Source organism: Sus scrofa, chromosome 1 (genome assembly GCF_054392235.1).
Source record: "Sus scrofa isolate SSC_HxYL_T2T_F1_AM1 chromosome 1, Sscrofa_HxYL_maternal_Yorkshire_Landrace_v2.0, whole genome shotgun sequence".
Classification (NCBI taxonomy): Eukaryota; Metazoa; Chordata; class Mammalia; order Artiodactyla; family Suidae; genus Sus; species Sus scrofa.
In genome coordinates this window covers 149,124,287-149,143,212 of record NC_139383.1, presented here as the reverse complement: position 1 = coordinate 149,143,212, position 18,926 = coordinate 149,124,287, and the positions used below count along the sequence as shown (strand labels likewise).

The 18,926-nt window shown below is 46.2% G+C and overlaps 1 protein-coding gene across 1 annotated transcript; it reads left to right on the top strand.

The window, feature by feature from the left end:
• Positions 1-305: 305 nt before the first annotated feature.
• Positions 306-8,220, top strand: SELENOS (selenoprotein S). The gene is given in 6 exon segments (NM_001164113.1): positions 306-421; positions 1,059-1,193; positions 3,814-3,920; positions 6,334-6,423; positions 6,525-6,603; positions 7,801-8,220. Coding segments are annotated over 6 exon segments (573 nt in total). The 5' UTR covers positions 306-345; the 3' UTR covers positions 7,887-8,220.
• The last annotated feature ends 10,706 nt before the right edge of the window (positions 8,221-18,926 follow it).

Sequence of the window (18,926 nt, the reverse complement as noted above, 5' to 3'; positions counted from 1 at the left end):
GTCGCCAAGAGGCCGAAGGCGCAGCGAAGCTGGGACACCCCTCAGGCAGCAGGTCACCCCGCCCCTCCCCGGTCTCTCTCAGCTCCTCCGGGATCTAGCCACCGCCCCTCCCGAGCAATCGCTTTTCAAGCCCTCACAACTCTCCCTCCCTCCTCCCCTCTTCCCAAGCTGGGTCGCTTCGGCCACGCCCTCGCTACGATTGGCCGAACGCTTGGGCTGGGTCGCGACGCGATTGGCTCGGACGCCTGAATGCCGGCTTGGCGCGCCACGTGTACATAGGGGTTGGCCGGAAGGAGAAGGCTCCAGTTGACGCAGCCGGCCGGGCCAGGCCCTACGCTGGTGGCTATGGAGCAGGACGGGGACCAGCTGTCCGCGCGGCCGGCCCTGGAGACCGAAAGCCTGCGCTTCCTTCACGTCACGGGTGAGTTGGCATGGGCCGCTGGGCAGAGGGTTTGCGCCGCCATGTTCGGTGGGTGGTTCTCCGCTGCGCCCGGGCCAGGCCCGGCCGGCACCCGGCTGTCAGCGCCGCACGCAGGCCCGGGCAGTGGGCCCGGAGCGCGCGTGGAAGCCCTCCCAGAGCGGCGCTTCCCTGGGCGGCGCCGTCGACCCTTTTTTTGCGCTAGTCCTTTACTCGATACGGAACAAGCCTTTCCGGGTTGCGGTTACTGGGGTCACTCGCCGCTTGGTGTTTGCCTCAGGCCTCGGCTCCCCGCCCCAAGCGCACCCCCGGCGCTGTGTTAGCCCCGCAAAGTCACCCCTTTCTATATGTTGGCAGAATCTGAAAGGCCTTTGGTCTCCTGAGTCAGTACACTTCCCTTCACCCCTCGAAACCCGGCTGGCGTACCCCACATCCTCCGGACTTGCCCCCTCGTGTTCCCCAAGTGGTTGAGAAGTCCCTTCTCAGTGGTCCCTGAATTGTCGCACTTCTCCCTGTTGTAACTGCCTGCTTAGGAGATCTCAGCCAGACCCGGAAGGAACTAGGCTCATTTTGCCTTTGTGGAATTTCATGGAAAAGCCCCGTCTTTTTTCCTTTCTTGAAAACTGTTTCTTCTTTCCAGTGGGCTCCCTGCTGGCCACCTATGGCTGGTACATCGTCTTCTGCTGCATTCTTCTCTACGTGGTCTTTCAGAAGCTGTCTACCCGGCTGAGGGCCTTGAGGCAGAGGCACCTGGATGGAGCTGCTGCTGCCCTGGGTTAGTGCCTGATAAAAAATCAAGGCGTGGCTTTACACTTACTTAAATATTTCAAAAGTTAGTCTGATATTAAGAGTAAGAAGTACAACTCTATGTAGAAGGGAAACTATTTTATGCTTCTGAAATTGATTTTGGTGAATGTACCATAGGTTTTTGTTTCAGTTGCAGCTTTTAATGGGAGAAAAACTCTGCTTGATGGTGTGTAGGGCACTCCCTGTGTATCTTGTTGCGTGGTTTTTCACTTAACAGCATAGGTTAGAGCTTCACATTTTCTCCATATCCATGGCTCTTGCGGGCTAACTCTGAGCTATCTCTAGAGCCATTGTGAGTGACAACTCTTTTAGTTTTTCACAGCCACTGCATTTTGATTTCCTCATCAGACCTGATATAGATTATTACACTTGGCTGTTTCAAAAACACATTCCCCCTGAACCAGTAGCTTTTAAGTAGTTGGATGCTAACAGTTGCTGAGGACATATCCTCCAAAAATGTTAAATGTTTTGAACATAACAGCATAATTAAATACAAATTATCGGTCCTCTGAGTCACCACAATTACTGCAGCTGGGGAGGAAAGCAAACATCGTAACACAAAAGTAGGCATGAGTAGAAAGATTTAGAAAATTCCTTCACTCTCCTCTACTATGAAACCCTACAGTCCTGCCGTTCTCTCAGTATTTTTGATTGTTGGTTATACATGCAACAACAGACCACAATTGTAAATTTTGCTTAAGTTGCAGGATTTTAGGAGTTCCGGTCGTGGCTCAGTGGTTAACAAATCCGACTAGGAACCATGAGGTTGCGGGTTCAGTCCCTGGCCTTGCTCAGTGGGTTAAGGATCCGGCGTTGCCATGAGCTGTGGTGTAGGTTGCAGACGCAGCTCAGATCCCGCGTTGCTGTGGCTGTGGCTGTGGCTGGCAGCTACAGCTCCGATTCGACCCCTAGCCTGGGAATCTCCATATGCCGCGGGAGCCGCCCTAGAAAAGGCAAAAAGACCAAAAAAAAAAAAAATTTGCAGGATTTTATGAAGTGGATGTTGGTGGTGTTAGGGAATGACGGCTTTAGTCACCTGGTATAACCATTGCTGGCAATGGGAGACCTGCCCACAACTGGAGTAGATTTATAAGATATAAGATACTAGGATGGGCACCTCAGAAAAGAAGTTTATTTTATTAACACATCAATTTAAAAAAATGTGCAGTAAAAGTTGTTTCCTTGTGTTGTAAAATTTTGTTAGAAAAATTAGGTTCGAGGAGTTCCCGTCGTGGCGCAGTGGTTAATGAATCCGACTAGGAACCATGAGGTTGCGGGTTCAATCCCTGGCCTTGCTCAGTGGGTTAAGGATCCGGTGTTGCCGTGAGCTGTGGTGTAGGTTGCAGACACGGCTCGGATCCTGCATTGCTGTGGCTGTGGTATAGGCCGGTGGCTACAGCTCTGATTCGACCCCTAGCCTGGGAATCTCCATATGCCGTGGGAGCGGCCCTAGAAAAGGCAAAAAGACCAAAAAAAAAAAGAAAAAAGAAAGAAAGAAAAGAAAAATTAGGTTCAAAAAACTGCATACTGTAACATTGTAAATCAACTATAATTTTAAAAAATTAAACACAAATTAAAAAAAAACTCTGACACATTATTTGATTTTATTCTAAGAATGACCCAACAGTTAGGAATGTTACCACAGTTCATATTTCTATAAAGTGGAACTATAATTTTGTTTTTTTATTCTTTTATTATCTTTGAAAAAGATAATAGTCCCCCTAAAAAAGATCTAGTCCCCTCTGCCACACCACACTACTATGCTGTTTTTGCCCCTGTTCCATGTGGGTTCAGTTTGGTGACCTTTCTCAACTGTCAGCTCTCTGTGGGTGATGATTATTGCCTATCCTTTGGATGGTACTGAGGTTATAATCCAGAAGAAACAAACTATACGTTCTAGTTTGTTTCCTAGTTGAAAAAATTAGTCACACCACTGTGTAGTTCTCCTCAGTACTCCTTAACAGGGTGGTCTGATTAGAGAGCAAATAGAGAACTTGATTGTCTCTATATAATTTGTTCTGTTTTATAAACCAGATATCTGGAGAAGTTGTTTCTATTAATGCTAGCTGGAAAGATTTTTCTTTTTATTTTTTTCCTGTAGAAACAAGGAAAAAATATCTAAAGATCTTTACCTTTCTGGTACAGATTTGGGCTACTTAAGCGTTGGCTAATGATCAAAAAACTTTATGTTTCCTTGGTTATTTTCTAGAATTCTGGTCAACCTAGGGACTGGGTGTTAGGAGGTATCCTGTTGTGGAACGGAATCCCACTGTAGCCATCAGAGCAGTTACATTTCAATCACAGAGCCTCTGCCACTTTCTGAATTGGAATTGCTGGGTGAGCCCAGAAATCTGTTTCGAACAGATTTCTGATGTTGTGGATATTTAACAGGGTCTAAGAACTATGGCTGCGGGATAGTCCCCTGCCCCCTTAAGCACTAGAATACATACAAAGGAGTAGATTTATGCATGTGAAAATACATTTTTGCATTGTCTGACTTCTGTGTACTTCTAATATTATGGACCCTAAAGAGTTCCCATTTTATATTACACAAGGTGCTTTATTCCAAATTTTTTCTGACATTTTAGAACCTGATGTTGTTGTTAAACGACAGGAGGCTTTAGCAGCAGCTCGTTTGAAAATGCAAGAAGAATTAAATGCACAAGTTGAAAAGCATAAGGAGAAGCTAAGACAGGTATGAATTGGTTTTAGTTTGAATACATGTTCTTAAGTTTGAGGTTTAGTGAAAGAAAAAGTGGGTAAAAGTATGTGTGTGTAGCTAACTATTGCTCAACATGTTTTCCTTGTGCACTTTCTTACATTTCTTACTGTTTAGGGGGGAAATAACTCTTAAAGAAGAGTGTCTGTTATTTATGTTTTTACTTTTGAGTGGTTTCCTTACAGCATTTCATTCAAAACTGTGTGCTGTGCACAGGAGTCTTGCCAGCAGACACACAGAACACGCATTCAGCCTCTTGCCCCATGATTGGTATCAAGCCAGGCGTCTCACAAGACCTGGATTGGTGGAGTCACTCTTCACTGGATTGAAGGAGAGCCAGGGGAGGGTTGTGATGGGCTCAACCCAGGGTTGAGATGGAGAGTAGAGAGAGGGCAGGAGATGGAAGATGGGGGGTTGGCGAGAGCAGGAGATAGAGTTTTGAAAAACTGTTTCAAAGACACAGGGTTTGGTGGTGGGGGTGGGGAAGAACCAGGGCTGATGGTTGCAACTAATGGGGTGTGCTGCTTTTCACGGACTCACATCACCCACCACATTGGACCCAGTCTGTGTAACTGAAGGGACTGAATGTGGACTCTGCTTTTTAGCTTCAGTGCAGATGTTTCTAGGCCCCTCTCCATCCTCTCAGAAGGAAGCCAGAAAAGTTGGTCTTCCTGGTCTTGCTTGTCTCTGGTGTTGGCAGGGTGGAGTGCCTTTCAGCCACAGCTGGTAGCTTTAGTGTTGTGCATTGTCATCCAGTCCATGGCTGGTCTCCCCAGCTTGGCCAGAGCTCAGAGGGAAAGGCCAGAACAGGACGCCGCCTGCTGCACACACACACCGGCTCAGTCTCAGCAGCCTTCCTCAGTGGTTAGGGGTTGCCCATCCTCCACGTAAATACTGTCACTAACCTAAAATGTACTAGCACGTTCCTATTATTTATATAATTTTCTAAATCACATGAGGTTAAAAAAAATTCATGGTATAAAAAAATCCCTGCTATGAAAATTAAGTTCTCTGCCTTTCTTGCTCCCTTATCTGCTGCTGCCTAAGTGTTCCATACTATGTTTTTTAGGTATTTTTCCAGAAATAATATTTATCCATATGTGGACACATAACATACATCATTTTTCCATAGAAATGGCAGCATGGTATACATAGATGCCATTTTTGAGCCATTTTATTTTAACCTTTTTCTTTGCTGATTTCCAGCCAATTTCTCTTTTGTTTCTGGAGCTGTAGAGTAATTCCACGTGTCAGAATTAATGACTTGAGGGCATAAGTTTTTGCTTTAGCTAAACAGCCTGGTCATTTATCTAGTTTCGTGATGGAGCTTAAAAATTTTTTTTTGAAAGATTATTATTTTTTAATTGTAATATGATCCTCCCCAAATTGGAAAGAGGACAAAAGCCTGTGTTCAGTTTTAAAGTTGTTATATATAGCATATGTGGTTTTGTCTCATGCCCTTAACAAAATTAGCAAACAGTCTGCCTGACTCACAGCTCGGTCAGCTGTTATGTTTGTGGTCTCAGGTCTCAGCTGTGTTCCATTCTGGTGTTCTCCATGTTAGCTGTGAACATAAAACAACCTTTAGGTCAAGAGGTGGTTTCCTTCTGCAGACAGTAGAAAACATTGAGGTGACAGGCGTTTGGGTTTAGAAGTGGTGGACCCTGAAAGTCATGGCAACGGTTTTTTGGGATATGTGCTTTCTAAGGCACCTTTTTGCAATCTTTGTGACATCACAGTTTAACCAGAACCAGAATGACGTATGGTTTGGGTCTGGATTCCATTGGGCATGAGAGAGTGGGTGGCCTTTGCATGCACATAGTCTGTGGTGCCCAGTTGCTTGCTCTTCAAGGAGTAGGAAGCAGAGGCAAAGACCCAGGGTGCTGTAACCCCACCTCCTCCAGCCCTAGGAACCGTATAATCGCAAGCTTTCTAAGTGCTCATTGTTGGACATAATCCTCTGCTGTTCCCCTAGTACCTGACTTTCAAAGCACTTCCAAATCTGCTCTCATTGGATCCCGACAGCCTACGAAACAAAGGGCTTAAATGACTTTCCTCAGGGAACACAGCCGGTAGCAGCAAAGCAGGCCTGCCAGTCATGCTCACCCTTTCCACATGACCAGAAATGTCCAGCTTCAGTAGAACTGTGTCGACACTTTTTTCCCTAATGGCTTTTTGCTTTCTTTAATGGTGTACAAAAACCAAAGGTTCTGCTTGTGAGTTAAACTCACACCACTAGATGGCAACAGTTTTATTAGTAGAAGAAAGTGAAGGGCAAGCAAAGGTGTGTTTTGAAAGACCTTTCAGTGAAAAACAGCACAATTATGTTTTCTTGGAGAAGGACGGCAGCTTATGAATTCATTCTATACCGTGTGTTATTCTTCCTCAGCTCGAAGAAGAAAAAAGGAGACAGAAGATTGAAAGATGGGACAGCGTGCAAGAAGGAAGAAGTTATAGAGGAGATGCAAGGAAGCGTCAGGTGATGGAGCATTCAGCCCAGCAGGCTCTTTTCAAGTAGATGCAGGTTCCTAGACTGGAATATTTTTAGCTGGATTCTTAAGCCTGTGTGTGTTCCAACAGGAAGAAGATAGCCCTGGACCTTCTACTTCGTCAGTCATCCCGAAACGAAAATCTGACAAGAAGCCTTTGCGGGGAGGAGGTCAGTATCCAGCATGAAAGCATGCTGAACAATTACAGGACAGAGTTCCCTTTAAAAACTGGTTTCTGTTTCTTTGTGTCGTCTATAAATTGAGACTAATTCCGAAGTTTAAGATTATGAAGATGAAATTAAAGAAACAGATGCAGGGCAGCCGTCAGTGGCTGGAAGTGGCCAACCTGCTGAGCCTTGTTGTTGCCCAGTGGGCTTCAGGCAAGGATGTGGGCAAAGACCTGTTTCCAGGAGTCCTGTCACCTCTTTGGCCTCAGTGTCCACTCAGTTCCAGGTAGCACTCGATAAGCAATCAGAAAAAGAGGTGGCCCAAGGCCCCCAGTAAATGACGGGATGGTTGCACCTGTGTTTTAGTATTCTCACTTGATCCCACACAGCCCTGTAAGGGGAGAGGTGAGTGGGGTGAGGACTAGTTCACGCATCTTGGAGGTGAGTGTGTCCACGGTCCAGGACACAGCGGTTCTGGTCTTTCCAGCCAGGCTGTCTTGTTTCTTACAAATGACTTTCTCAAGGAGGCAGGGACAGGTGCTCATTCAGAGGGCCGCCTTCTGTGTGCAATCCCAAGCTCTGTGGCTGATAACATGGCCGTCTGTCTTTATCCCAGTCTTGAGGACTGTCACATCCTTTGGGGAAGATGGGACTTGCAGCCAGATGAAAATAAGCCATCCTTTGTGATTTGCCAGGGGGCTCACATTAATCCTGAGTGGGGGAGGGGAAGGCAAAGGCACTAGAAAGCTTTGTAGGATGATGCTCTATTCTCCATCTTGGGAGAGGGGTTTTCTATGGGGAGGGGCTGCAGAAGCAGAAGTGTGGAAGCCTGGATGGCCTCCTGGAGGACCGTGGGGTGCCTGGAACATAGGCTCTGCGCAGCCTGGTTATACGCTGGGCTGCCCTTAAAGGTTGGACTCGGATCCCCTGTGCATTAGGAACCCAAAGCTGGCTTGCTGTAGGGGAGTGGTGTGTGTCTGAAGAAAAGTTGCATGGCTTCTTTTATTCCCACCAGAAAGTCAGTCCAAAGTGTCGTCACAGGATAAAGTATTTTTGTCATCTGGTAACTGAAAGTTTTATGAAAATGTCCGTGAGGCTAGGATATATCTTCGCAGCACTTTCACTTTGCATGTCAGGCTCACAGTATTTCATCTGATACAGAATGTTTCAGCGCTGTTCTGCTTCCTCTCTCTGCCACAGGTTACAACCCTTTGTCTGGAGAAGGAGGTGGAGCCTGCTCCTGGAGGCCTGGCCGCAGAGGCCCGTCATCTGGTGGATGAGGCTAAGAATCTTGCTAGTGTCGCTTTTGACATTAGCAAGATGAATCCTTAACCCTCAATTGCCTTACGCATGCTTTTCACAGTGACTAGCAGGAGGAGGGGGCTTTCTTTGTGATATTAGCCATACTCACGTCTTCAAGCATTAAAGAAGCATAGGGCGTGGACATGGTCGCTTGGCAGCAGTTGGCACTTGGCCACACTCCACTGAAGCCAGTGACTGTGGTCATTGATTCCATGGGTAATTAATTGCTATTTGGTAGCTAAAGGCCTCCAATGATTGGTGATCTTGATAAAAGAGACCTAGCAATGTAGTGATCCTTCAAGTTAAGAGGTCCTTGCTGGCAGAAAAGTCTCTGTGACAGGTTGCGTTGAATGATGTCTTCCTTGTAAATGGTGAGCCCACCAGCGAGGAGCACTGATGCAGACAGTTGATAGGGTTGTTTCTGTATATTTATTTTTATGTACAGAACTTTGTAAAAAAGAAACTGTAAATATTAAAAAAAACTGCAAAGAACATTTTTGAGCATCTTTATTAAATTTAAGGAAATTTCTTTATGAGCTTGAATTTGTCTAACATTACACAGCTTTCTGTCATTCACAACCTCCTACTAATACTACGTATTTTCCCTTCTCGTTATTCCTCACCTGCAGTGAGCATGGCGAGTGGCACATGGCTGCAGTGATTCAAGAGTTGGCAGACTCCTTGGGGGTTACCCACAAAATCAGAGCACTTGGAGTTGAGTGGTTCTAGGAGCCTGTGGGCTATCCCTGACCTCATTGCTACGTCCCCTTGTCTACAGCCTCTGTTGGGTATGCTCTGAAGGGCAAGATAGTAAATATTTCAGTTTTTCTTCCCCCCCCCCCCCCCACTTTTTAGGGCCTTACTCACAGCGTATGGAAGTTCCCGGTCTAGGGGTCGAATCGGAGCTACAGTTGCCAGCCTACACCACAGCCACAGCAATGCCAGATCCTTAGCCCACTGAGCGAGGCCAGGGATTAAACCTGCGACCTCATGGTTCCTAGTCCACTGTGCCATGATGGGAACTCCAGTTTTACGTTTTTAAAAGATTGTTTAAAAACATTTAAAAATTCTTGACTCATGGGTTGGATTTGTCCTGCCTGCTGCAGTTGGCTGATCTCTGCTTCAGGTCTAGATTATGAGAAAGAAAAGAAATCAACCTTTGGGATAGTGATGATTACCTGCGAAAGCATTCCAGAATATTCTCAGATCTACATCAGTCAACATTTGTTGGGTAGTGAATGTGTGGAATATTCTGTAGCTATCTCTTCTGACATATATATATAAAGGAAAAAGTCTGATCTCATAGGGCTTCAAATCTGTGGAGACTGAAAAATGGGACCGTAAAGACAGTGTGATCACAAATAGATTGGAAGAGTCAAAACCAAGTATTTGAATCTGGAGACATTTGAGTGAAGTTTTGACTGGAGGAGACTGGGGATTCCCAGTGGAAGACAAGATCATTGAAAACCTGGGAACTCCTCAAGGGTTCTTTATAGTATATTTTCTGCAGCTGAAAACTTGTGTTAAGCAGCTCTCAGCTCTTCATTTCAGAAGTAGAAGGGGGAGTTCCCAACGTGGTTCAGTGGTTAATGAACCCAACTAGGGTCCATGAGGGTACAATACAGGGTTTTTTTTTGTTGTTTTTTGGCTTTTTTTTTTTGGTCTTTTTGCTATTCCTTGGGCCGCTCCTGAGACATATGGAGGTTCCCAGGCTAGGGGTCTAATCGGAGCTGTAGCCACTGGCCTACACCAGAGCCACAGCAACGCGGGATCCGAGCTGCGTCTGCAACCTACACCACAGCTCACGACAACGCCGGATCCTTAACCCACTGAGCAAGGCCAGGGACCGAACCTGCAACCTCATGGTTCCTAGTCTAGGATTCGTTAACCACTGCGCCACAACAGGAACTCCTACAGTACAGGTTTGATTCCTGGCTTCGCTCAGTGGCTTAGGGATCTGGGGTTGCCCTGAGCTGTGGTGTAGGTCACAGAAGTAGCTCAGATCCTAAGTTGCCGTGGCTGTTGCTTAGGCTGGCAGCTACAGCTCTGATTCAACCCCTAGCCTGGGAACCTCCATATGCCACGGATGAGGCCCTAAAAAGACAAAAAGTAGAAGGACACGTTTCACTACACTATTAGATGCAACTTTTCCCTCAGACCTCACTTTTTCCCCATAAGTTTTAGGAATTACAGTCATGAGCACATAGGAAGAAACTGAATTCTGTGGACCCACTTGTACCTGATACTTTTGCATGGCAGCGGTGGAGGAGGTGGTGCCGTGTGGAGAATTGATGGGGAGATAATAAAGCGGCGAGGAAACTGATTTGTACAATAGCATGTGAAGGGAAAATCACCACCATAATCTTGTGTGGTAGGTACTTCTAAGTAACCTTGCTTTTCAGAAACTGAAGCTTAGAGGGTCACCTGGTCCAAGACCCTGATCAGTGTAGTCCACTTTGTCCTTGCGTTCCTAAGAGCCAGGAGCCTTAGATAACCGAGATGGGAACCTTGATCTAGCTAATGAAACAGTTACCACGTGGAGTAGTGAATACTTGGGTGAAAATTGTATGCTGTGAATCTAGGGCAATAGGCATTTCAGAAGGGTGACCCGGGGTTGCCAGAGGCTTGAAAGAATGAGGAAGTGGGGCCAGAACCTGAGGCCCATAGGGAAGAAGGGACCTGGTCAGAGCCCTGTCAGACCAGGCAGGACACTGCTTCATGCCTCAGTGGAGGGGCTGCCACAGGAATACCAGTGCTTCATGCCTCAGCGGAGGGGCTGCCACAGGAATACCAGCGTGAAGCCAGTGTAGACTGCCAGCAGCTTGGAGCCACTGCAGGAAACACTTAGGAGCTGTGAAGTTTTAAGTGATGAATGTGTGACCCAACATTAGGGCATGGTGAGCAGGCTACATGCAGACCTTCAGCTGCAATTTTCTTTCTCGTGGTGAAAGTTCTGTCTTGAGCCAAAAGCACCTGCCTCTGCCTGAGGAGAAAACCACACCTTCCTTCTCAGGGACCACTCTTGCCTCTCTTCCTCTCCTCCACATGCAGTCTTTGCACTCCTCAACAAATTCCTTTTAAAAGGATAAACTATTGTTTGTTTATTTTTTTCTTTTTTGGCCACCGTGTAGCATAAGAAGTTCCCTGGCCAAGAGTTGCGACCTATGCCACAGCTGCAGCGTTGCTGGATCCTTAACCCACTGTGCCAGGCTAGAGATCAAACCTGTGTCCCTGCTGCTCCAGAGACACTGTCAATCCCTTTGCACCACAGAGGGAGCTCCTCCTGAGGAAGTATTTAAACATGCCAAGTCCCTCATCATGTCGGAACAAGGGCATAGCACATGCTCAAAGCCCTGGTTTAATCTGCTGCCCTTTCCTGTAGCACAGGCTCTGAGTTGTCTCTATGCATCCTGCTCAATGCTGAGGATGCTCTTCTGGATCATGACATTACGCACTTTGGTGGAGTTTCTGATCTCATCTCACTCGACCTTCTTGTAGCCCACCATTCTCCTGGCTTTTGTAGTACCACACTCTCTGGGTCTAGCTCCCGAGACGTCTCTCCTTTGCAGATTTGGCCCAGTGACTCTAGTCTTCTTGAAAAATTTCTCTTCCTCCATTTGCTGTTACATTGCTTCTACCAAAACTCTTCTTAAGGTGATGTGTCTGATGGATCATTCTCAGAATCATCAGTTGCAGAAACTGAGCACTCTTTGAAAAACACTTCTCTTGACTGCTGTGACTGTACCTGCCAGATTTTTCTCCTACCTTCCTGATCAGTCTCTTGCTGCCTTTTCTTACCTTTCTGACCTTAAAATGCTGGAGGTAGAACAAGTTTCAAAAGGAGTTAGAAAAGGCCAAAAGGTAAACCATCACTCTAAGGCCACTCGATGTGAGTGGCACTGGAGAAGCCACAAATGTCCCATGTAGTGATTAGGCAAAATAGTGCAGCTAACTTGAATAAAATGATAGTGTGTCACACCCCAATTCAAATGTTGTGTTTTGAAAGAACTTGGAAAGATGGAAAATTATGCCGTGCTATGGGAAGCTGAAAACTCAAGGTCAGGCTGGCAATGAAGATGCTGTGAGTGGTGCAGACCCATGCCTTGCCCTCATGGGCCTTGCAGTCTGTTGAGGGAAGATGAGGATAACAGTTACAAAAATAAATGACTGTGGTGAGGGCTATGATCAGAAATGCCCTGACTTAGGGGGCCTAAAATACCTTTGCTCTTTAGCTACAGATTCCACTTTTGTGGAGTGTAGCAGTTGGAAAGTGTGGGAGGTAATTTAGAGAAGAAATAACTTCACCATGAGCCAGCAGAGTCTCTGGTGTTCGGTGTTTGTAGCTGTTCCTAACATAGACCCCTCATTAGAAAGTCCTTAGGGTCCATGTGGTGATATGAAAACACAGACCCTAACAAATGTCTTAGGGCACTTCGATGACCCCTCACTGCCTTTTTAGCATCACAGGAGGAAGTAATATAATGCCGTAAGACCAGCCTCAGCAGGATAGGGTAAGACCCCTTCATTTTGAAACATTTATTCCAAACCTCCTCTCAAGTTCATCCAGGCCTCTCCCCCCTATGATCAAAACACTCTATAAACCCCATAATAAAAATAGGACTTATAGGGAGTTCCTGTTGTGGTGCAGTGGAAACTAATCCGACTAAGAACCATGAGGTTGCGGGTTCGATCCCTGGCCTCCCTCTGTGGGTTAAAGATCCGGTGTTGCCATAAGCTGTGGCGTAGGTCACAGATGCAGCTGAGATCTGGTGTTGCTGTGGCTGTGGCATAGGCTGGCAGCTGTAGCTCAATTTGACCCCTCACCTGCGAACCTCCATATGCTGCAGGTGTAGCCCTAAAAAACTAAATAAACAAATAAAAATAGGACTCATAATCAAACAGTGCAAGAGACACGACGGCAATCTCTGACTTGGAAGATGTAGCCATTAACTTCTTCCATGTCCCAAACCACCCTGAGCTTGATGACTCAAGACGGCAACATACCCCACAGTTCCACTGGGCTTGGCACAGTTCATCTCGGCTGCATCTGTGGTCAGTTGGTGGGTCAGCTAGAAGCTAGCTTGGCCCAAATGGCGTCACTCATGTCTGATAGTATGCTAGTTATCAACACAGGGGCAACATGTGTTTCCTGATCTCCAGCAGGCTAGCCCAGGCTCATCCACATGGCAATTCAGCTCCAAGAGCAGTGCCAAAGCATGTCAGGTCTCTGTTTGCTTCACATTTTGCCACCATCTCATTGGCCAAAGCAATTCTAAGGCCAGTCCTATTGTGAAGGATGGAGGAAGACTTCACCCACCTCTCAATGGAGGATGCAGCCAGCCACCATGCAAGGATGGAGATACAGTGACGAAGGAAACCAACCTTTTGCAGCAGTGGTGTAAGTCATATTGGGTCTCATGACACCCACCTTCCGGTCTCTGAAATCTCTCCAGTCTGGATCAAAGCTGCCCCGACCTGATACTTGAGGACCAGCCCCAAGATTTATGATCAAGAGAATTGCCTAGCAACACAGGAAGACTTATGCTTTAACAAGTACATGACATCCCAATTGCAAAAGGAGCCTGGACAGTGGCTTGCATCAGCCCGAGCTCCAGCAAGAAACATGATATGCTCAAGATTGGGAAACTGAGGAGCTCCTGCCATGGCTCAGCGAAAATGAATCTGACTCACATCCATGAAGATGCGGGTTCGATCCCTGGCTTCTCTCAGTGGGTTAAGAATCTGGTGTTTCCATGAACTGTGGTGTAGGTCGCAGACACGGCTTGGATCCCGAGTTGCAGTGGCTGTGTCATAGGCCAGTGGCTACAGCTCCCACTCTATCCCTAGCCTGGGAACCTCCATATGCCAAGGGTGTGGCCCTAAAAAGACACAAAAAAAAGATTGGGCAACTGAGGAGTGGGAAATACAAGAGCTATTTGCAAATGTGTGGAAGGAGTTTAGGGAAAATTATTTGAAAACTGGGTTCAAAACCCGTTCAAGGATGAGCATTGTGGCCAGGCTTAGATCATAGAATGGCTTATGTCAAAGATGATATCTCATGTCAGAAAATGATTTTCTGTCTTTCTACCTAATATGCTTCCAAAACCAACACGGGATCAGCAAAACTAGTAACACCGGGGAGGCATGGATGGTCTCTCCTCCTCTGCCCTCTTCCCATCTAGCAAACCAAAGTTCTGCGAAGACAACCAGAGTCTGTAGAAAAGACCTGTGTGGAGGAAGCCACCTGACAGCCAACTCACTGTGACCCAACAGGAAGGAGCCAGAATACATGCTCTGACTCCACTCTCCTCTCACCGACCTGTGCCTCTCCCTGGCTGAGCTGGAGCCCCTGGGATGGTGTTAATATCTGCTAAACTGGTTTGCTGATGACCAGACTCAAGGTGGCTGCTAAGAGTTGAATTTGTACCCCTGAAGTCTGCTGAGGTCCTAACCACTCACCCGACCCTGTGAATGTGACCTTATTTAGAAACAGGGTCTTGGCAGATGTGATCGAGTTAAGATGAGGTCACACAAGGTCATGTTTAGGATGGCATAGGCCCTAACACCCTGTGATTACAGTATTAGTCTACTAGGGCAGCCATAACAAAATACCCAAGACAGGGTGGCTTAAAAGAGCAGAAGTGTATCCCCTTGAAGTTCGGGGGGCTGGGAGTTGAAGATGCTGTCAGCAGGCTTGCTCTTCTGAGACCTTGCCTTTCAGATGGCTGCCCTCTTGTTGCCTCTTTACTCGGTCTTTTTTCTGTGGACACTCATCCCTCTTGTTGCTGTGTGTCCTAATTTCCTCTTATAAGGATATCTATCAAACTGGATCAAGGCCTACCATAAACCTCTCATTTTAACATAATCACCTATTTTAAAAACCCTGTCTCCAAATGCAGTCACATTCTGAGGTACTAAAGGTTAAGGCTTCAGCGTATAAATTGGGGGGTTGAGGAAAGGACAGTTCAGCTCATAATAAATGACACCCTTATAAGAAGAGGGGAAGAGACACAGACACAGAGAAAAGAAAGCTGTGTGATCCTGAGGCAGAGACCCAGTGGTTCAGCCGCAAACCAAAGGATGTTTGGGCTACCATCAGCATCAGCATTCTTGCAGGGCACTGGTGGTGTTCATGATAAATCTGAGGATAATGGATATTTTCTGTGTGCCCCTCCATATTCACTCTCCATTCTGTTCCTTTTTTTTTTTTTTTTTTTTTTTTTTTTTGCTTTTTTAGGGTCGCAACCACGGCATATGGAGGGTCCCAGTCTAGAGGTCAAATTGGAGCTGTGGCTGCTAGCTCAGGGCAATGTTGGATCCTTAACCCAATGAGTGAGGCCAAGGATCAAACCCGCATCCTCATGGAAACTAGTCAGATTCATTTCTGATGCGCCACAACGGGAACTCCCATCCACCCCATTCTTGCCCTAAGAGCTGTATAGGCTACAGGGAGCCCATATATCCAATCTATTCCAGCCTACCTCTGGGAGTGCAGACTCTCAGCCACCTTAGTGCAGCCTTCAAGTAAGGCGCCTCGCAGAGTTGAATGTCATCCCCAGCCAATACATTAAACCCTGAACTTCATGTTGAGAAGTTTAGCTCCCACAGGCCTTCTCCCAATACCATGGGAGTCCACTATCATGATTCTTCCCAGACTCCTGCCAGCACAGATACTTGAGGCCCTGCCTCACTTGCACTTTCAATATTGAACTCTGCTCTCCATGGCAGGCCTGGTACTTGTCTGAGACATGTCAGAATCCAACTCTTCCTGTGGGCCCGAAAGGCACCAAGGGGGAGATGGCCATCAGCCAGAGAGGCGCCACCCCAGGAGTGTTCTTAAAAGATGTTTATGCAAGGGAGGCTGGCTAGGGGCTGGGACAAAGGGAAGGTTCTCAACCTCCTGTATATACGCCTCCTGCATCGCAGGGTCCCCTCCTCTCCATCAGATTCTTCAGCATGAGAGACCAGACAGGGCTGTGCATATAATTGGCAGTGCAGCTTGTCAGCCTTTACAGTTAGGCCTGGACTGGCTTCAGCCTTTTCTCTCCTGCAACCACAGAGGGAATCCATCAGGGCATTGTGGTTTCCACTTGACTTGGAATTGCCTTCAGTTTGTCCTCTTCTCTAGGTGTACACCAAGACCCACAGTCTTTCTACTCCCTCTCGTTGCCGTGGTGAACTGCTGCTCTCCCATTACCTTGTTTTCTCCTCCTGCACCATCACCAGGGGCACCCAGGTGATGAGTTACCAGTGTCCTGCAGCTCACTCCCCAGACATATGAGCAACCTGGCCTCTGAATTCCATTTGGAGGGTCTGTTTCCCAGGCCCATTGCTGGCACATCCTTTGTGTATTTCACATGGGGTCCTGAAACCGACAGCACTTACAAATTGGGAAATTAGGAAGAGCCATTAAGTTCCCTTGTGGTGCAACAGGTTAAGGATCTGGCATTGTCACTACAGTGTCTGGGGTTGCTGATATGGCATGGGTTGGATCCTTGACCCAGGAACTTCTGCATGCCATGGGTGCAGCCAAAAAAAAAAAAAAAAAAAAAAAAGAAGAGCCTAGTAAAGGGACAGCTTACAAAGGCATGGACAGTGTGTTGGCACATAAAGAAGGGAGGGTGAGGTAAGCTGACAACAGGAGGGAGACTTTACCACCCCCAGGCCTGAGACAGGAACAGGGAGAGTGGAGCTGGGACCCTTTTTCAAAAGAGGTCTGCTTGTGGAGGGGCCTGGATTGCAAGGCTGCATCACAAGCTCCACTCTGGGATGCCTTACTCTAAAAGGTATTTATTAAGAAAAGAGCAATGTACACTAAGGACAAAGAAAGAAGGAGCAAAGCCTCGGGCAGCTGCTATTAATGAGCATTTAACTCAGTAAATGGTTGTTCTCGGTTTCTTAGTGGCCAAGGCCAAAAAGGGGAACCACAAGTTGTTTGCTTCTCATTATTAGAAAAAAGGAACATGTCAGATCCTTTGCTGGAAGAAAGTTTATCCTGGCATTAGATGTTAAGGCAAATTTTAGGCATAGAACTTTAGGAAGAGAAACAGATGCTAGAAGGCATAATCAATATCCTCAAGAACAGGTTTTTGGTCAATTCAAATATGGTTTTCTTTTTTTCGGCTTCCCCCATGGCATATGGAAGTTCCTGGGCCAGAGATCAAACCTGCACCTCTGCAGTGACCTGAGCGGCTGCAATTAGATTCTTAACCCCTTGTGCCACAGTGCGAACTCCTAATTTACATTTTTACAAGTAAGTTTATAGATTCTGAGTTTTATGTCATATTTATTTATTTATTTATTTATTGTCTTTTTGCCTTTTTTTTCTACAGCCGCTCCTGCAGCTTATGGGGGTTCCCAGGCTAGGGGTCTAATCGGAGCTACAGCCATCGGCCTATACCACAGCCACAGCAACGTGGGATTCGAGCTTTGTCTGTGACCTACACCACAGCTCACAGCAATGCCGGATCCTTAACCCACCGAGCAAGGCCGGGGATCCAACCTGCAACCTCATGGTTCCTAGTCAGATTCGTTAACCACTGTACCACATTGGGAACCCCCCTTATGTCATATTTAGAAAGGCTTTGTCTTCCCCAAGATTCTCCCATTCTACCAGTACTATTTTGGTTAAAATTTTGATCCCTCAGCAATTTACTTTGTTATAAAGAGAAGAGAGACTTAACATTTTTTTTTTCTCAAATTGTCACCCAGTTGTTCACTTTCCTTCACTTTTATGCTAAATCTATCCTTCACTTTTATACCAAATACCCAGATGTATATATAGACTTCTTTTGGTGTCTAGTCTGTTCTTTTGATCTCTATCTATTACATGCATTGTGTCCCCACCAAAAGATATATTAGGATTGTAAGTCCCAGGACCTCAGAATATGACCTGGTTTAGAAACAGGGTCTTTGCAGATGCAATTAGTTGAGATGGAGTCACATTGGGGTAGGGTGAGCTGTCATCTAATGTGATAGATGTCCTCATAAGAGAGAAAATTGTATACAGGCACAAGACACATAGGGAGAGCCTTTGTGACCACAGGGGTGGAGGCTGGAGCAATGCAGCTGCAAGCCAAGAATGGACGAGCACCACTGAGAAGTCAGGAGGAGACAGGGAAGGGTCCAACCTTGAGCTTCAGAGGGACCTTGATTTTTGGCCTTTAACATGCAGAATGGGGAGAGAATCAATTTCTCTTGTTTTAAGCCACGCAGTTTGTTATAGGAGCCCTAGCAAACTAATAAAATGCATCAACAACACACTTTTAATTAACATAGGTTTTTAATATTCTTCGATGTATAATGTGGACAGTCATCATTCATTGCTCATTTATGGAATTGTAATTATTTCTCTAATTTAAATGTTTCTATATGATCTTTAGAAACAGTTTGTCTGGTCCCCACACACACACACCAAAATACCATCAACATTGTTACTGGGTTTGTATTTTTTTTTTTTTTTTTTGTCTTTTGTCTTTTTGTTGTTGTTGTTGTTGCTATTTCTTGGGCCGCTCCCGCGGCATATGGAGGTTCCCAGGCTAGGGGTTGAATCGGAGCTGTAGCCGCCAGCCTACGCCACAGCCACAGCAACGCGGGATCCGAGCCGCGTCTGCAACCTACACCACAGCTCATGGCAACGCCGGATCGTTAACCCACTGAGCAAGAGCAGGGACCGAACCCACAACCTCATGGTTCCTAGTCGGATTCGTTAACCACTGCGCCACGACGGGAACTCCTGTATTATTTTTTTAAAGTAATTTTGTAAGACTCAGTGTTTTTATACTATGGACTCTTTATGTCTAGGGACAAAATAGATAAATATGACCTATTCATCCATCACATTTCTGCCTGACCAAAACAACCACAAAGTTGAACAACAAATTGGCAAAGAACATTTGTAAATAAAGAGAAGACTAAGAAGTTAATAGAAAAAAAATGCATCAAGAACACAAGTAGAGTATGCTTCTTAGAAAAGAAAATTCAAAATGGTTTCTGGAGTTCCCGTCGTGGCGCAGTGGTTAACA